Raw genomic sequence first — 16,992 nt, forward strand, 5'->3', positions numbered from 1 at the left:
GATGCCACTGGTGGGCGGTCACTGGAAGGTTCACTCAGCTTGGCCACCTTCCCAGCCTTGTCTCAAGCTCCTGCTCGCTGTCATTAATGAGCAGCAGTCACCAGTCTTAAACAGCATCGATTTAATCGTTGTTGATAAAACCAGAGACCAAAATCCACTGCAAAGGGAGACAGGTGCTTGGTAGCAAGTGAGAGGCCAAAGCTGAGTGGGTGCAGTCCTCATTCAGTGCAGGGGACGTAGTGTGGAATCCAGTAAGAGGATGGACATGGGGGTGGGGAGGGGAGACAGGCCAGGCCATGTGGGCCCCCCAATCTGAGATCCAGAGGTTCTTGGGGATCCCAGAAGGCGTAGGAAGGGTCAAGAGGGCTTTAAATCACAATTGGCTGGGGCAGCTAGATGGTGCAGATAGAGCACCGCCCCTGGAATCAGGAGTACCTGACTTCAAATCCGGCCTCAGACACTTAACACTTACTAGCTGTGTGACCCTGGGCAAGTCACTTAACCCCAATTGCCTCACTAAAAAAAAAAAAAATCACAATTGGCTCACAGATTTAGAGACAGAAGGGATCTTGGAGGTTTAATGCCTCCACTTTACAGGACAGAAAACCAAGGCTCAGCAAGATTAAGTGATTTGCCCAAGATTGCCGCTGGGTAATCAGAGTCAGAATTTGAACCCGGGTCTTCTGACTCCCAAGCCAGTGCTTTTTTCTTACTGTACCACACTGTTCCACCAGCTCTGCAGACTGCTGAAAGGCCCACACTGGGGAAGGGGCCTTGGGTTTGAATCTTGACTCAGACGCTTCCAAGGAACCCTGGGAAATCTGCCCAGGAACCTTGGCAGAAAACATCACCCAGGAACCCTGGGCAAATTGGTTCTTCTCTGGGGCCCTCAGTTTCCTGTTCTGTGAAGTAGGGGCTATAAGATGTGCATTCCAGAACAGTCAGCAGAGAATCTAAAGACCAGAGTTCAGGTCCTGATCATCTCCCTGGCCTACTCTGGGTGACCCTTCCTTGTTTGTTTGCTCTCTGTTTCCTCTGCAGTAGCATGGAGGATGTGATTCTCATCAGATTCTCCACCTGGTGAACGAACCCCCCAGTGCCACAGAATGTGGGAAGTTGGCAGGGCAGCGGCCCAGGCGCACTGAGGCCTCCAGATGGGAGGTACCAGGTGGCTCTGGTTCTGGAGGGGTTGAAGGGACAGAGGGAGAGCCAGGCAAAAGGCCTGGGGGGGGGTGATTCCTGCTTCCTTTGCAGAGGGGAGGGCCTTCTGTGGTCACTGTCCAAGGTCAGGATTTGACATCACCCGCCCTTAGCTGGCTGGGGGAGGACTGTAGGGAGCCCTGAGAAAGGTCCCTCCCTCCTTACTCTCTCCTGAGCAGAAGGTAGCAGAAGCCAAAGGGAGTGGCTAGGTCTCTGGATGATGGAGCCTGGGGATGACGGAGCAACCCTCTCTAACTGTTGGCCAGGCTCAGAAGAATGGTCTCCCCGTCCTGGGGCCTATAGTTGGCAATACCTGCAGAGACAGGAGCAGCGAGGTGGGTAGGCCAAACAGGGGCCCCCAACGGCTTCACACGCCCACCCCAGGCCTGGTCCCGATCTGATTGTTCCAGGACTCCAGCAAAGGTTGGGAGGGAGGGCAGATGGAAGGAGGCCATGAGGAAGCAGGGCTGCCCTGGGTCATGCTGTTCCCCCGCCCCCAGCCTCACCTTGCATCAGGGGTGTGTCTGGGGCACGGAGGAGCTGCCAGTACTGCCGTTCTCCGGGGCGTATGCCCATCACCGCGGTTAGGAAGGGACCGGACAGGGTGGTCTGAGTCTCGTACCTGCCCAAAACAGAAGTGGTTTGTGGGATTCTACCTCTCAAGGAGGAAGGGACCTCAGGGATCAGCAAGTCCAACCTCATCACCCTACAGAGGGGGAAACTGAGGCCCAGAGAGGGAACAGAGCCAGAAAGTGGGAGAGGTGGTATTTGAAGTGGCCACAGACTGGGAGGAGGCAAAGTCAGGGGCATGTGTCTGGAAGCAAGAATTTGAGCCCTTCCCTCTGAGCATCTCACCTGCTAGGACCCAAAGGGAGTGGAGAGGGACTCCAGCGAGGATCACCCCTTCCATCACTTCTCATTTCCTATCCATTTTCTCCTTTTAATCTCACTGTAAACCCATGAGGTAAAGAGGGCTGTTATGAACTGCCTTTTCCAGATGAAGAAACTGAGGCCAGGGATGGAAGGAGGGTGGGCAGTAAGACTTGCCCAAGGTCACACAGCAAGATAATAGGAGTTAAGACTTGAACTCAGGGCTCCTGGCTCCGTATCCAGGGCTTTTCCCATCATAACTCATTAAGCAATTCCTTCAGGGCAACCCAGTGAGTCACTGGAAGATTCTGGAAAACTGAGGAGGTCTGACTCCTGTCCCGAGCAGAACTCCCTGGATCTTGGGTCTTTGTCTCGTCCCTCCTCTTGGAGTGGAAGCTCACGGGACACACAGGTATGGAACACTGCAGATCAAATATCAACCCTGGCTGACGCGTTGGTCCATATGAGGTGGGTTGGGTTTTGTGGCCTCAGAGAATCCTAGGCTCACAGATCTGTGGCTGGAAGGAACCAGAGAGACCCTCTAGTCTCCCCCATCCCCATTTTGCAGAAGAGGAGATTGAGGCCCAGAGAGGACCTTCCAGAGGCTCAGAGATCTAGAGCTAGTAGGAACCTTAGACATCGCTGAGTCCAACCCCAATCCCTTCATTTTACAGAGAAGGAAACTGAGGCTCAGAGAAGAGAAGTGATTTGCCCAAGGTCATACAGATAGTAAGGTACAGACCAGGGATTTGAACCAAGGTCCTCTAGCTCACAAGCTAGTGATCTTTCTACCACCCCCACATCAATGTGAAAACAGATGGTGCCAAGCCCAGGTATTATTAGCTGACACATGTGTCGGTAGCAGTCGAGCAGGCAAACTGGCATAGCGGAGAGACACACTGGACTTGGAGTCAGGAACTGGGGTCTGACTTCTGCCTTCAACCTTCTGTGCAGAGTGCTAAATCTCTCTGGGCCTCAGTTTCCTTATCTGTAAAATGAGCCCTCCCACATAGCATTGCTGGAAGGATTGAGTGAGACACTGGGCAAACTTCAAAGTACCCTGTGCAGACATAGGAACTATCACTATTAAAGCTCTACAAATCACCAGCTACATGAAACACAGACAGAACCGCAGCCAGCCAAATCTATGCAAAGAAGCCCTCATCTTCCATTGACTAGGGCACCGTCCTCCGGGACCACACAGTTATCTTAGGGAAGGAACAATTCCACTGTCCTCTGCCCTGGCCAGGCTACACGAGGCCTTAGATCACTCCAGGGCACCCCAGTTTAAGAAGGGCATGGACAAGCAGGAGAGAATCCCAAGAAGAGGACCAGGGTGGGGAAGAGTCTTGAAACAATTGAGATTAGATAATTAAGGTGGACTGAAAGAACTGGGGACATTTCAGTCTGGAGAAGAGAAGACTTGGGGAAGATGTGATAAGCATGTTCAAGTATTTGCAGGCCTACCTTAAGGAGAAGGGATGAGGCTTTTTTAGCTCAGCCCCAAAGGCCAGAACTCAAGGAGGGGAAGTGGCAAGGAGGCAATTAAGGCTTGGGGTTCTGGAAACACCTTCTGACAATAAGGACATAGTAGGCCCCCTCCCTAGGGGCCTCCAAGCAGGCACCCATCATTCCCCCAGGCACCATCATTCTCAGCTATTGCTCACCAGAAAGTTAAACTCTGAACCCAGGTCACCAGGCTCTGATAGCTTTTCATCTTCCCTTCCCTCATTCGAACACAAGATTATCAAGGGCAGGGGCTGATTTGCTTGTATGCCCTACACAATGCCAATACAGGTCTGGCACATAGTGAGTCCTTAATAAATGCTCACTTACTCTTAGCTATCTGTCTGTCTATCCATCTATCTATCTACTTTATCTATCTGTCTGTCTTTCTATCTATCTACCTATTATCTACTTGTCTATCTTCCTATTTCCACATCTATTTGTCTATCTATCCATCCATCTATCCATCTATATCTATTTTGTCTATCTGCCTATCTTACTGTCTGTCTATCTATCTACCTATCATCTATCTACTTGTCTATCTTCCTATTTCCATATCTATCTGTCTGTCTGTCTGTCTATCCATCCATCCATCCATCCATCCATCTATCACTGTTAGGCTTTCTTGGGCCTGTGCCCTACCCCAGGCCCCATCATAACTCCAACCCCAGGAATTCAGCAGAAGAGAAGGCATGCTGGGAAGTGGCAAGCATGCTGTACTTGAAATAAGAAGATCTGAGTTCAAATCCCAGTCCATTTATTAGCTGTGTGACCCTAAGAAAGTCATTTGCCCTCTCTGGGCCTCAGTTTCCTCAGCTACAAAATGGGGCTAACCACACTTGTAGGGTCTAGCTCCCTCAAACTTGTAAACCTGACAAGGGCCATGGAAATAGGAGCTGCTCTTGGTTTCATGATTGTTCAGGAAGCCTCTTACGTAAACCAGCTCTCCTCCTGGGCCTTGCTCAGGACATCCTCTAGTGTGGCCCCCTCGGGAACAGAGTACTGCCCATCATGAAGGAACATGAGCTGGGGCTCTGCTCGGACTTTCAGCTGGACCCTGATGTTCCGTGGCTCCTGAGTCAATGGGATCTGCGTGATGAGATCTGCTTCCAGGGGACCTAGGAGTGGGGCAGGCAAAACAAAGTAGTGAGGAATGTCAAGACACCAAACTGGGTTTAGTTCAAAGGGCTGTGACTGGGGCCCCCGAGGGCCCAAGAGAGACTGTGGGAGATCTTGGGAAGCAGGGCCCTCATCCTGCAAGGCCTCCCAGGATGATCCCATGGGGGAAAAGGAAGCGTCTGTGCCTGGGACTCATCAGACCAGAGGGCAGGGATCCCCAGGCCTGAGGCAGTCAGGGAGGGCTCGTCATGGGCCAGAGGTGACCCAGAACCACCCCCGTCTCCTCATCTGTAAAGTGGGGGTGATAACAGCACCTGCCTCCCCAGGTAGTTGTGAGGACCAAGTGAAATAACTAGGTAAAGTGCTTTGCCATCAGCCGTGTCAAGTGGGTCACCATTACTACTAATAGTGAGCTGCTGCCCTTGGAGTTAGAGGCCCTGAGGTCAAATGTTGTTTATGTCCCTTACTCCCTATGAGAAATTAGGTGAGTCACTTTGTCACCAATGGCCCTCAGTTTCCCTCTCTGTAAAATGAGAGGGTTGAGCTAGACAGCCTCTGACGTCCCTCCCACCTCTTGAGCCACGATCCCCTGAGTCAATAAGGGGGGCAGAAGGTTGGCAAGCATTTATTAGGCACCTAATGAATGCTAGGCATTGTATGTTTCCATCCTCTGTAAAAGCAGGCATACAGGAAGCCCGTGCAGATGACTCCTGAGGGACTGACTCCCCCCTTCCTCCCCATTCCCTTCTCCTTCCCTCCTTCCTTGTCTCCCACCCACCCCAAGCCTCTCGGTTCCTCTGACCTCTTTTGTCATTACAGTCCAGCTGCATGAGGCTGAGGTAGGTCCTTTGGTGCAGGATGGGCAGCAGCTGGGACAAGAGGATGGGGTTCTGGAAGGCCCCCTCCTGGAGACCCTTCAGAAGAGCAGCCCCGGCCTGGAAGCAGGCTACCTCAGACACTGGCGAAGGGGCTTCCATTAGGGCCTGCAAAGGACAGGAAGAGGACAGACTACTGAGAAGTCCCACCGCCAGGGATCCACTGCCTCTCCCATCCGTCATCAAGGATGGGAGAGGCAGAGACATGGAGAGAGAGGCAGAGGAAGAGACAGACAGAGAGACAGACAGAGACAGAGATGGAGAAAGAGACAGATGAGAGAGACAGAGAGGAGAGAGAGATGAGAGGAAGATGAGAGGGAGGGAGAAAGAGATGAGGGAGAGAGATGAAAGATGAGAGATTAGAGATATGAGAGAGATGAGAGAGAGAGAAAGAGGTAAGAGAGAGATGAGAGAAAGAGAACGAGAGATCAGAGATGAGAGAAAGAGATGAGAGAGAAAGAGGTAAGAGAGAGATGAGAGAAAGAGAACGAGAGATCAGAGATGAGAGAAAGAGATGAGAGAGAAAGAGTGAGAGAGAAAGAGGTGAGAGAGAGAGAGAGATGAGAAAGAGGTGAGAGCAAGCGCACAGCATGCCAAGCCAGCCCACCTCCCAGGTGGCACCCAATGCCCTCTCCCACCTGTAGGGCCAGAGGGCTGCTGTATATGTTTCCAAAGTAACCTTCTGAGGTTTCTTCTCCAAGAATTTTGTCCCTCACATGCTCTGAGGCCCTGGAGATCCAAGAGGCCAGGCCTGGGTTGAGGCCAGAGGCCTGCAGGCAGGAGAAGGCCAGACTTGCCATCGCTGCTGTGTCTGGAGAGAAAGATGTAAAACAGCCTTGAAGGGAGGATGGAGCCCCTGCCGCCCCTGCTGGGCATGTCTGTGGCCATCGTCTTCCCCTGGGCCAACACCGTACATCTCTTGAGTTTCTCAATGAGACATCTGGAGTTGGAGGAGGTAGGTTCGAATGCTCCTACATGATGACAGAGTAACCTTGGGCAAGTCGCTTCTCTGCCCACAATTCCTTGCTTTGTCAAAGGCTGGAGGAAAGGGAAGGCTGTCCTTGAGAGCCTGGATGGCAGCTCTAGGCCCATATCCCTGCCAGCAGTGGCTGCCAAGGCTGGGCCCCAGGCCCGGTGCTACCGCCAGGCTGAGCCCTGGCTCTTGCTCTAATGAGATCACCCCCATGAGATATTAAAGGGCCCAGAGGACAGCCTCCAGGGGCAGTGCAGATGCTCAGGGAGGATCCCTGGCAAGACCGGGGTGGAGCTGAATGGGCTTGAGAGGCAGGAAAGCCCGGGTGAGACTTTGAATTCCATGAGGTCAGGGGGGTGTTGCTACCGCCCCCCCCACCCCAACTAGCAGACTATTGGACATACATTATTGTAAGCGGCTGGAATGGGGACGTGGCCCTTAGAGCATGAAATGCCAGAAGAATGAGTCCCAAGGGCTTAGAGGCGGCCTGATGGACCATGGGAGCTGAGAACCGGTCCAGCAATTCTGGAAAGCAATTTGGAGCTGTGGCTCTAAACTGAACACAACCTTTGACCCAGAAATACCAGTCCAAGGCCAATACCCCAAGGAAGAGAAAGACAAAGGGAAAGGACCCGTCTGGACAAAAATGTTCAGAGCAGCCTTTTTGTGGTGGCCGAGAATTAGAAATTGAGGGGATGCCCGTCAATTGAAGAAGGGCTGATCAGGTCAAGGTCTCTGAATAGCATGGAGTGTCACCATACAGTGAGAAATGATGAAAGGGAGGGGGCAGCTAGGTGGCGCAGTGGATAGAGCACCAGCCCTGGAGTCAGGAGGACCTGAGTTCAAATCCAACCTCAGACACTTAACACTTACTAGCTGTGTGACCCTGGGCAAGTCACTTAACCCCAATTGCCTCACTAAAAAAAAAAAAATGATGAAAGGGGATGGTTTCAGAGAAATGTGGGAAGATTTGTATGAACTGATGCAGAGCAAGGTGAGCAGAGCCAGGAGATTATTTTATACAATAACAATAATATTGTAAAGAACAACAGCATTGAATGACTTAGGAACTCTACTCAACCACTATTCCAGAAGACTGATGGTAAAGAATTCTACCTACCTCCTGACAGAGACAGAGACAGAGACAGAGACAGAGACAGAGATGATGGAGGCAATGAGGCAAATTTCTTATGCTTAACTATGCATATTTATTACAAGGGTTTTGTTTTTCTCTTTTCTTTTCCTAAATTTGGAAGAGGAGAGGGAGGAAGAGAAAATTGATTTTTTGTTGATTGGAAAAAAAAAACCTAGAAAATTAGGTATAGGGTGGTGGGGCCTTAGAGCACAGAAAACAACCAACATCACAACTGTAAGGGGCCTCAGCACAGAGAATTCAGAGCTGAAAGGGAACTTAGAATGCATAATGTCAGACCTGAGAACTTAGCGCTTAGAACATAGAATGTCAGATCTGGGAGGGGCCTTAGAACAGGGGATGTCAGGGCTGGGAGGGGCCTGAGAACAAAGAATGTCAGGGAAGGGAGGGGGTCTTAGAACAGGGGACATCAGGGCTGGGAGGGGCCTTAGAACATAGAATGTCAGATCTGGGAGGGGCCTTAGAACAGGGGATGTCAGGGCTGGGAGGGGCCTTAGAACATGGAATGTCAGGGCTAGAAAGGAGCTCAGAAATCAAGCATAGCTTCATTTCCAGAGGAAGAAACTGAGGCCAAGAGATGGGAAATGACTTTCCTCTGTTTACAAAATGAATCAATGGCAGAGATGGGACTTACAGGCAGGCCCCTGAAGTCCTACCCAGGTCTCCTTCATAGGGAGGAAAGGAAGGCAAAGGGAATAAGGTGGGCACTGTGCTAAGCACCTCACAAATATCATCTCACTGGACCTGCACAACACTGAGAGGTAGACAATATAATGATCTCCATTTTACAGATGAGGAAACCAGGGCTGACAGAGGTTAAATGACTTACAGAGCCAGGAAGTATCTGAAATCGGATTTGAACTCACATCTTTCTGGCTCCAAGCCCAGTATAACACCCATCCACCTAGAATTTCATAGAATAAGAGCATCTCAGAACTAGAAGGAGCCTTGGAGCCAATAGAATCCCCATCAACACAACTGAATCATGAGAAAAAAACCACTGGCCTCAGTGCAGAGAGAGATGTGAGTCCTTATCCAGACCCCAGAGTGGCTCTGGGCAAATCACTTTGGTTTCCTCACTTATAAAAATAGTAATAAGCTAACAGAGTGGAGGGGGCACAGGTCTCCAAGGGCCCCTGGGAGCCACCTTGTCCAAACCTCTCCTTCAACAGATGAAGAAAGAGATGAAGAAAGAACCTCTCAACAGGTGAAGTGACTGCCCCCAGGCCATGTAGGTAGTAACCATCAGAAGCAAGATTCGAACTCATGTCCTCTGACTCCTGAGTCAGAGTTATTTCCACTGTAGAATATGCTGTCAGGGTTGAGAGAGAATATATCAAAAGCCCTTTAAAAACCTCAAGTCCCTCCCAGCTCTAATATTTTCTCCTCTAAGGTCCCTCACAGCTGTGACATTCCCTGTTTTAAGGTTTGCCTGGAAACTCTGCCATTCTCCTAAGGTCCCTTCCTAGGTCTAGCATTCTTTGTTCTAAGCCCCCTCCCCACCTCAGCTCTGACAGTCTACCTTCTAAGGTCCCACCCAGCTCTAACATTTTATGTTCTAAGACCCCCTCTTAGTTCTCACATTCCATATTCTAAAGTTCTCCCTCCTCTGGCATTCTGTGTTCTAAGGGCCCTCTTAGATCTGACAATCCCTGTTCTAAGGCCCCTCCCAGCTCTGACATCCCCTGTTCTAAGGCCCCTCCCAGCTCTGACATCCCTTGTTCTAAGGCCCTCCCAGCTCTGACATCCCCTGTTCTAAGCTCCATCCCAGCTCTGAATCTGTGATGCCCTCATTGCTCAGTGCTGGCATTGCAGCAGGAGGCTAAGGGCTGCATCAGGTAGTCAGTGGCATCTCAGAGGGGTAATGAGCTCTTCCTTCTGATGCCCGGTGCACAGAGTTGCTAAGGCCCCCCCTCTCCTGACCTCCCATCGTGGGCACAGGAGACAGCACGTTCACTTACCCACAGAGTACTGGTTCCCATGGAGGAAGAGGTCGTTCTCGGTGGCGTACAGCAGCTTCTCCACCACGTGCCCGGGCACCTTTTTGTTGTGGATGCACAGTGCCAGGATGGACAGGCTGTACTGGTAATAGCTGGTCAGAGGTCGGCCCATGTGCTCATGCCCTGGCCGGGGAGGCCCCCACAGGTGGTCATGGCCCCAACAAGGGCTCTGAGGCCTGCAGGAGCCCTGTCTTCCCCCTACGCCCTGATGAGTCCCATCCTCATTTCCTCCAGACAGCCATGGTCAGGCCTGAGGGATGGCTGTGAAATTCTTGTGGGTTTTTTCCATCTTTCAGATTTGGGGACTACTATCTTTAAAGAAAAGCAGTATGGGGCAGTGGCCAGAGAACTGGCCTCAAAGCCAGGGAGGCCTAGCTTCAAACCTAGCCTCTGACACATATGGGCTGTGTGACCCTGAGCCAGTCACTTAAGTCTTCAATGCTCCTCAACAACCATGATCTGCTTGGGTGGAAAGAGTCTTACAAAATTGATGAAATTATAGATTTAGAAGCTCTGCCCCCTTTTCTGGAAACTATCTTTAATAACAATATCTTGTGGGGCAGCTAGGTGGCGCAATGGAAAAAGCCTCCGCCCTGGATTCAGAAGGACCTGAGTTCAAATATGACCTCAGACACTTGACACTTATTAGCTGTGTGACCTTGGGCAAGTCACTTAACCCTCATTGTTGCCCCCCCCCCCCCCCACACACACACTATCTTGTAATTTGTACAGCATGTTTTTCAGTCATTTTCAGTTGTGTCTGACCCCATTTGGGGTTTTGTTGGCAGAGATACATACTGGAGGGGTTCACCATTTCCTTCCCCAGCTCACTTGATAGATGAGGAAATCGAGGCCAGCAGGGTTAAATGACTTGCCCAGGGTCACCCAGCTAAGAAGTGTCTTGGAATGGGCACCTTCCTCCCTTCCTTCTTTCTCCAAAGCTCGGCTCCTCCTACAAGAAGCCCTCTCATATTGCCCTGTAACCACTCCTGTCTCCCCACAAAAGTACATTGTATATCTTCTGTATCATTTCCTGGCTACGTAGCAGCTCCCCTGAGAGAATGCAAGCTCCTGGGGGTGGGAGGCGGGGTCTATTTCACTCTTGTTTTCCCATCCACAGTCCCTAGAGTAGTATTTGGTACACAGCAGGCGTCAAATCAATGCTTAGTGGTGGGTGGACTATACTCCTCTTTGTAGCCCTGCCTAGTAGAATGTAAGCCCCTTGATGGCAGGAGCTACATGATTCTCCAATCCATCACGAGGCCTGGCACACACTCCCCTTCCTTCTATATTTCAGGCAGCTGTGACTTCCTGGATGTGGGGCCCAATCTTCCAAGCCAGACCAAGGCTCTCCTAGAGCACAGTGGATGGGATTTAGGTGTTCTGTGCCTCTGACCTTCGCTGGTTGTCCTTGGATCACAGACCTACAGAGCACTGCTAGTGAGGCCTGCACCCTGCTTCCAGAGCCCAGGCCCTCCCCCATCCTCCACCGTGCACGAGGGGTGATAGCACATAGTAGGCCCAGCACAGAGTAGGCAGTTCATCGTACAATGCACTGAGTTTCTTGGGGCTCTGATTGTTTATTCCAGCAGATGCAGCCTCCTCCCCTCCATCTGCGGGCTCCCCTTTTCTGGGCCCCCCAGCCCACTCACCTATCCGATGCTTCTCTTCCTCCAGGTAATGCTTGAGTTGGGTGACCAGCACGTTTCCTTTCCTGGTGTCAATGTCCTTACAGCCACCTCTCACGGCCAGCAGGTAGAGGGCCAGCTGGCCCATGGAGGGCTTGGGTGGGTGGTCCAGGGCAAGGCTAGGACAGAGACAATGTTCCGACTGGTCAAAGAGCAGCTGTTTTACAGAGGAGGAAACTGGGGAATTATTGGGATTTACCCAACATCCCCCTGGTGTCCAGGGGCAGAGATGGGATTCTAACTCGGGGCCTGTCGCTCTTCCCATGGGGCCTCATACTTCTCATCCTCCCTCCCTTCCATTAGATCATAGCCTCCTGGACTCTGCTGTGTCTGTAGAGTCTCACTCAGTGCCTGAACATATGGGCTGGACATATGAGTTCACTGTACTGGGAATTCCCATGTGAGGAAGCTCTCTCCATCAATACAGGTAGATACCTTCTCTGAAACAGTTTTAGAGAATTACCCAGGGGAGACTGAAAAAAAAACCAAAACGAGGGGCAGGAAGTCCCTTGAGGCTAGAAGCTTTCATCTTTATCTCCCCCTCCCAGCACAGGGCCCAGCCCCTCACAGGTGACTGTTGGTGGAATTGAAGTAAACTGTGGCCCCCCCCACTCTGGTTCTAGGCTGGGTCAATGAGGAAGCCATCTTCCCCCAGTCTGCCTGGGATGGATCCCGCCAGAGCGGGGATGGACCTGCCAGATGGGGATGGATCCTGCCAGATGGGGATGGATCCCTCCAGATGGGGATAGATCCCACCAGTTGGGGATGGATCCCGCCAGTTGGGGATGGATCCCGCCAGATGGGGATGGATCCCACCAGATGGGGATGGGTCCCACCAGATGGGGATGGATCCCTCCAGATGGGGATGGATCCCGCCAGTTGGGGATGGATCCCGCCAGATGGGGATGGATCCCACCAGATGGGGATGGGTCCCACCAGATGGGGATGGATCCCTCCAGATGGGGATGGATCCCACCAGTTGGGGATGGATCCCGCCAGATGGGGATGGATCCCTCCAGTTGGGGATGGATCCCGCCAGTTGGGGATGGATCCCGCCAGATGGGGAGGGGCAGCCAAACCTGGTGAAGCTCTGCTGGTAATGAATCATGAGGCTGTTCAGATAGAGATCGTCTTGGTGCTGGCTTGGCTGGTTGGAGAGACGGAGCCCCACGTAGATGCTGGGGTTCAGCTCCTCAGGGGAGCGCCGGGCCATCCATGCCAGGAGCTGCCGGGTGACCCTCCCTACCAGGAGGCTGTCTGCAGGGGGGATTTCTGAAGGAGAGGGAGGAATGTGAGACAAGACCCCCTGGGCAAGTTCTTCAAGCTCCCAGGTGCCTTGGTTTCCCCATCTACAAAATGAAAGAGTTGGGCCAAATGGCCTCTGAGGTCCCTTACAGCTCTGTCTATGATCCTGTCTCTTTGGGAAGGATTTTCGCCTCTCTGGGCCTCAGTTTCCCTATTTAGAAAATAAAGCCGTTGGATTAGAAGCCTCCACCCCAAGGTTCTTTCCAGCCCTAGCTCTATGAGTTAAGTTCCGTCCCTTCCTGGCTCTTAGTCAAGGCCCAGCTGGGAAGCCACTTCCTCCTAGAAGCCTCCCCAAGTCCCCCCTTGTCCAAGTGCTTTTTCCTTCCTCTGAACCACTCCTGCAAACACGCTATGCCCTCGTGGGACCTTTAGAGCAGGGGGGAAGCCCAGAAGCCATCAATTCTAACCCATACCTGGACAAGGGTTCCCTCTACAAAACTCCTCTGCTTGGCCAGTTCCTGAGGGGCAGTTGGGGAAACTACCAACAGAACAATTTAGGCCTGAGGTCAGGAAACACTTCCTGACTGTGAGAGCTGCCCAGCATGGTAGTGAGCTCCCCGTCCCGAAGGTCTTCAATCAGAGACTGGAGGAGGACCACTTGTGAGGGGTTTCTGATCTGGTGTATGTTGGATTGGACTTTGTGAGGCCCCTTCCAACTGTAGGGTTTGGGAATTCTGTGATCCCAGGCAGGTAGACCCCTTATCTCTGCTTGAAGGGGTAACCAATGTATAAGAATTATTATTGATCAATAAATGTATGTTGAATTGCAAAGTCAATGGAAAGAAAGACAGCTCTGAAGGACTTAGGAAAAATGGGATCCATCTCCAGAGAAAAGAACTGATAGTGTCTGAATACAGATTGAAGCATGTTTTGTTTTTAGTTTCTTTTTCTTAGTTTTTTTGGTCTGTTTTCTTTTACAACCTAATATGGAAATGTTTTGCATGACTACACATGTATAACTTATGTTGAATTGCTTGCATTCTTAAGGGAATGTGGGGAGGAAAGGAAGAAGAGAATTTGGAACACAAAGTTTTAAAAAAATGTTTTTAAAACTCCCCATCTTGGGGCAGCTAGGTGTCGCGGTGGATAAAGCACTGGCCTTGGATTCAGGAGGACCTGAGTTCAAATCCAACCTCAGACACTTGACACTTAACTAGCTGTGTGACCCTGGGCAAGTCACTTAACCCTCATTGCCCTGAAAACAAAACAAAACAAAAAAACTCCCCACCTTATCGGGGCTCCAGGGCCTGCTGGGTCCAATTTTTTAAATTGTTTTTACATGTAATTGGGAAAAAAATAAAATTCTAAATAAATGGGGGAAAAAGTAAACAGAAAGAACAAAAAAGGGAGGGGGGAAGGAAGGAAAGAAGAAAGAAAGAGAGAGAGAAAAATAAACTGGACACTTTCGTTATAATGGCCAAGCTCAATCCAGGAGAAAATCTGAAAAAAATCTTTGCAGAAGTGGGGGCCTATGGGCATTGTCACGCTTGCTTTGCTGAAATGTCTTTTTCTCCTCTCTTTATCAGGGCTCCAAGGGATGGCTCAGATACGATCTGAGGGTTCGGAGTTCAGGGAGGGATATTAGAAATAAGGTGATATAAAAACAAAAAAAGCAATTAAAAATTTAAAGCCAAAAAAATCTGTCGAGTGGGATGCAAAGTGGGGGGTTGGGGGGCAGACACCAATAGTCCAGCTGCCCTTCCTTGGTGGGGAGGGGCAAGCTCGATGGTCTCCCAGCCCAGGAGCCTCTGACTGTGGCTCTAGGACACCACACATGAGCCCGCTCAGCTCCAGCCCTCACTCACCCACCAAAGTTTAATCCAACAGAGTTTTTTTAGGCCCAGCTAAGAAATGGCCAAAGAAGAGAAGGCTCTGTGAAGTGGGCCAAGCCACTGGCCTGGGAGACCTCCTGGGAGACCTCGGGCAGCTCACTCTGACTCTCGGTTTCCTCATCCACAAAATTCGGCCCCTGCTCCCAAAGCTTGCCTGATGGGGGAGCTGCAAGGTTAGCACCAGTTAAAACAGTTATTGTGGCTGCTGAGGGCCATGGGTTGTGGAAGGCCATTGTTCTCTCTTGAAGGGAAAGGCAGCTGGAGGTGAGTCCTGGCAGAGCCCTTTGAACCAGGGGGCAGCCCACGAACCTGGATGGGGGACACCTGGTGAGTCATGGGACAAGACCCAGCAGGCCCCGACTCACCGATAAGATGGGGAGATAAGAGCCCCAGGATGGGCAGACGAATCCCTGCCAGGGCCTTCAGGGATGACAATTGTAAAGTGTATCATTAACTGATTCCTCTCTGAGGAACCTTGGGCCAGGCCTGCTTCCTCCTCCAGCATTTTCTTCTGCAATATATAAGATTTCCAACCCCCGCTACCAGCTCTGTCATCCCCTGTTCTAAGGCCCCTCCCAGCCTTGCATCCCCCCTCCTCTGTCTCATAGAGTCCCTCACCTCCTTCACAGGTCAGCTCCAGGGTCTTCCCTGAGGCCCCTAGCGGCAGGTGCCTTCCTCCTCCCCAAGGTTCCATGAATATATTTCATACCTAAGCTCCCTGAGGGCAGGGACCATCTCAATTTTGTTTCTACAGCCCCAGGGTCTCATATGGTGCCTGGCTTCCCATAAATGCTTGCTGATTGGTTGATTACAGAGGGGTCCTGCTCTCTGCTCCCTAGTGTGGGGCTCTGGGGGTTGGAGGGAGGGAGGGAGCAGTTGACTGTCAGTTCAGGAAACCTGGTCCTTCCCTTCCCCATCCTGTGACCTTGGGCAAAGCTTTCTGGGCCTCAGTTTCCTTATCAGTAAAATGAACACAGTGGGACAAGACAGTGTCTCGGATCTCCTCCAACTCCAGACCTGTGGTGCGGGGATAGAGCCCTGGAATGATGATGCCAGGATCTCCGGGGACCCTTCTGGCTTGGGAGGCCCCTTCCATGGGCCAGTTTTGTGGGGGTCTCCAGGAGCCCCCAGGGTGCTGTGGGCAGAAGGCTGTGTGACTCACTCACCACAGAGCTGGGCAGATACTCCCAGGCAGGACAGCAGGACCAGCAACTTCACAGCAGATTTCATGGTCCCAAATCTCCTAAGCGCTGCCCATCCAGGAGCCGTTTGGAGGAAGGGTTCAGGCCACCCCAGCCCAGAGCTTGAGCTCTTTCCTTTGTCACTGATTAACCTCTCCACCCCTCCAACGACCGGTCAGGGCTAAGTCAGCAAAAAGACAGGAAAAAGGTTGAGAGCCAGAGAGAAGCCAGAGAGAGGGTCAGCCCACAGAAGCCGTTCACTTGTGTCTTCCCAGTTTAACTCATCAAGTACCTTGCACCTAGTCTGCTCATTGATTGTCAGGTGTGCTTTCCTATCCTCAGTGCCTAGCAGTGACTGGCACACAGTAGGTGCTGAAAAATGCTGTGTGATTGATGGGTCAAGTGAGTCTGAATCCCCAATTCTCCAAGGTCACAAAGCCTGGGACGCAGTGGGCTGAATAAAAGTTTAGGAGTTGAATTGCATTGAGCTCCCAGTTTTTCCTCCACCGCACCCACCGTAGGAAACGCCCTAGTCCTGGGGCAGGTTGGGGAAGGGGGATATAGGGTGGTGGAAAGGAAGGGGTCCTTGCTGTGCCTTTGACTCAGTCCTGGCCAGGGAGGAAAAGGAGAGAGGAGGGGAGGAAGGGCAGAGAAGGGGAGGGAAGGAGAGAGAAGGGGAGAGAAAGGGAGGGGAGGACACGGGAGGGAAGGGGGGGGGGTCCCAAGCCGCGTGCCCTCCCGGGGCTCGCAGAGCAAAAGAAGGACCGGACCAGGAACCAAACTCGTTTTTCCCGGGGTGACACAGACCTTGCCCTGGGCTTCCTGGAGCCCCCCTGCTGGGTAGGCAGTAGACGGGGTGCCCTGCGATCTGCAGCCAGTCAGGGCAACGAGAGAGTTTTGCCCGTGGTCCCGCCCAGCCGTCTCAGAGCAGGGCGGGGAGCCAGGCTTTCGTGTCTTAAAGAAAGCAACCTGGGGCCCGGCAGGGCCGGGTCGGGGCTGGGGGCAGGCTGGGAGCCGGAGGAGGGAGGAGCCCCGGCAGGAACCGGGTCCCTCCTAGGGTCCAGCAGCTTGCCCGCGGTCACATGATGGGCTGCTGAAGTCATCTGTCCTGCTGGCCCCAGCTGCGCCCCCGGGGGCAGGGACGCTAGCCGAGGGGACGGGGGGAGGGGGGGCACGCGGGCTTATAACGTGTGGTTAATGGCAGCTTCGGGTCCCGGCAGCGGCCGCCTCACTGGGCAGGGGCGATCGTGAAGAAGGGGTCTGGAAAGGCCGGCCCAGATTGCTTCCAGC

The 16,992-nt window shown here is 52.2% G+C and overlaps 1 protein-coding gene across 2 annotated transcripts; it reads right to left on the reverse strand.

The window, feature by feature from the left end:
- Window positions 1-106: 106 nt before the first annotated feature.
- TCN2 (transcobalamin 2) lies at window positions 107-16,766 on the reverse strand. 2 transcript variants are annotated; one of them, XM_043979308.1, is made up of 10 exons: window positions 16,510-16,764; window positions 15,688-15,883; window positions 12,464-12,656; window positions 11,349-11,503; window positions 9,658-9,819; window positions 6,209-6,381; window positions 5,498-5,678; window positions 4,511-4,694; window positions 1,707-1,822; window positions 107-1,513 (listed from the first exon to the last, which is right to left on the reverse strand). In XM_043979308.1, the coding sequence occupies exons 2-10, from the start codon at window positions 15,749-15,751 to the stop codon at window positions 1,452-1,454; spliced, it is 1,290 nt and encodes a 429-aa protein (XP_043835243.1). In that variant the 5' UTR covers window positions 15,752-15,883; window positions 16,510-16,764; the 3' UTR covers window positions 107-1,451. The 2 variants fall into 2 exon arrangements, with proteins under 2 accessions (XP_043835243.1, XP_043835244.1); XM_043979309.1 differs by lacking the exon at window positions 9,658-9,819 and having other exon boundaries at window positions 16,510-16,766.
- Between the last annotated feature and the right edge of the window lie 226 nt (window positions 16,767-16,992).

This window comes from Dromiciops gliroides, chromosome 1 (genome assembly GCF_019393635.1).
Source record: "Dromiciops gliroides isolate mDroGli1 chromosome 1, mDroGli1.pri, whole genome shotgun sequence".
NCBI classification, from domain to species: Eukaryota; Metazoa; Chordata; class Mammalia; order Microbiotheria; family Microbiotheriidae; genus Dromiciops; species Dromiciops gliroides.

Bases quoted from the DNA above. Each gene is read 5' to 3' on its own strand.
- TCN2 (XM_043979308.1), bottom strand. From the start codon at position 15,751: ATGAAATCTGCTGTGAAGTTGCTGGTCCTGCTGTCCTGCCTGGGAGTA. The intron at 12,657-15,687 runs GTGAGTGAGTCA...CCTCTCCTTCAG, and splicing joins AGTATCTGCCCAGCTCTGTG to AAATCCCCCCTGCAGACAGC. The intron at 11,504-12,463 runs GTTTGGCTGCCC...TCTCTGTCCTAG, and splicing joins TACCAGCAGAGCTTCACCAG to CCTTGCCCTGGACCACCCAC.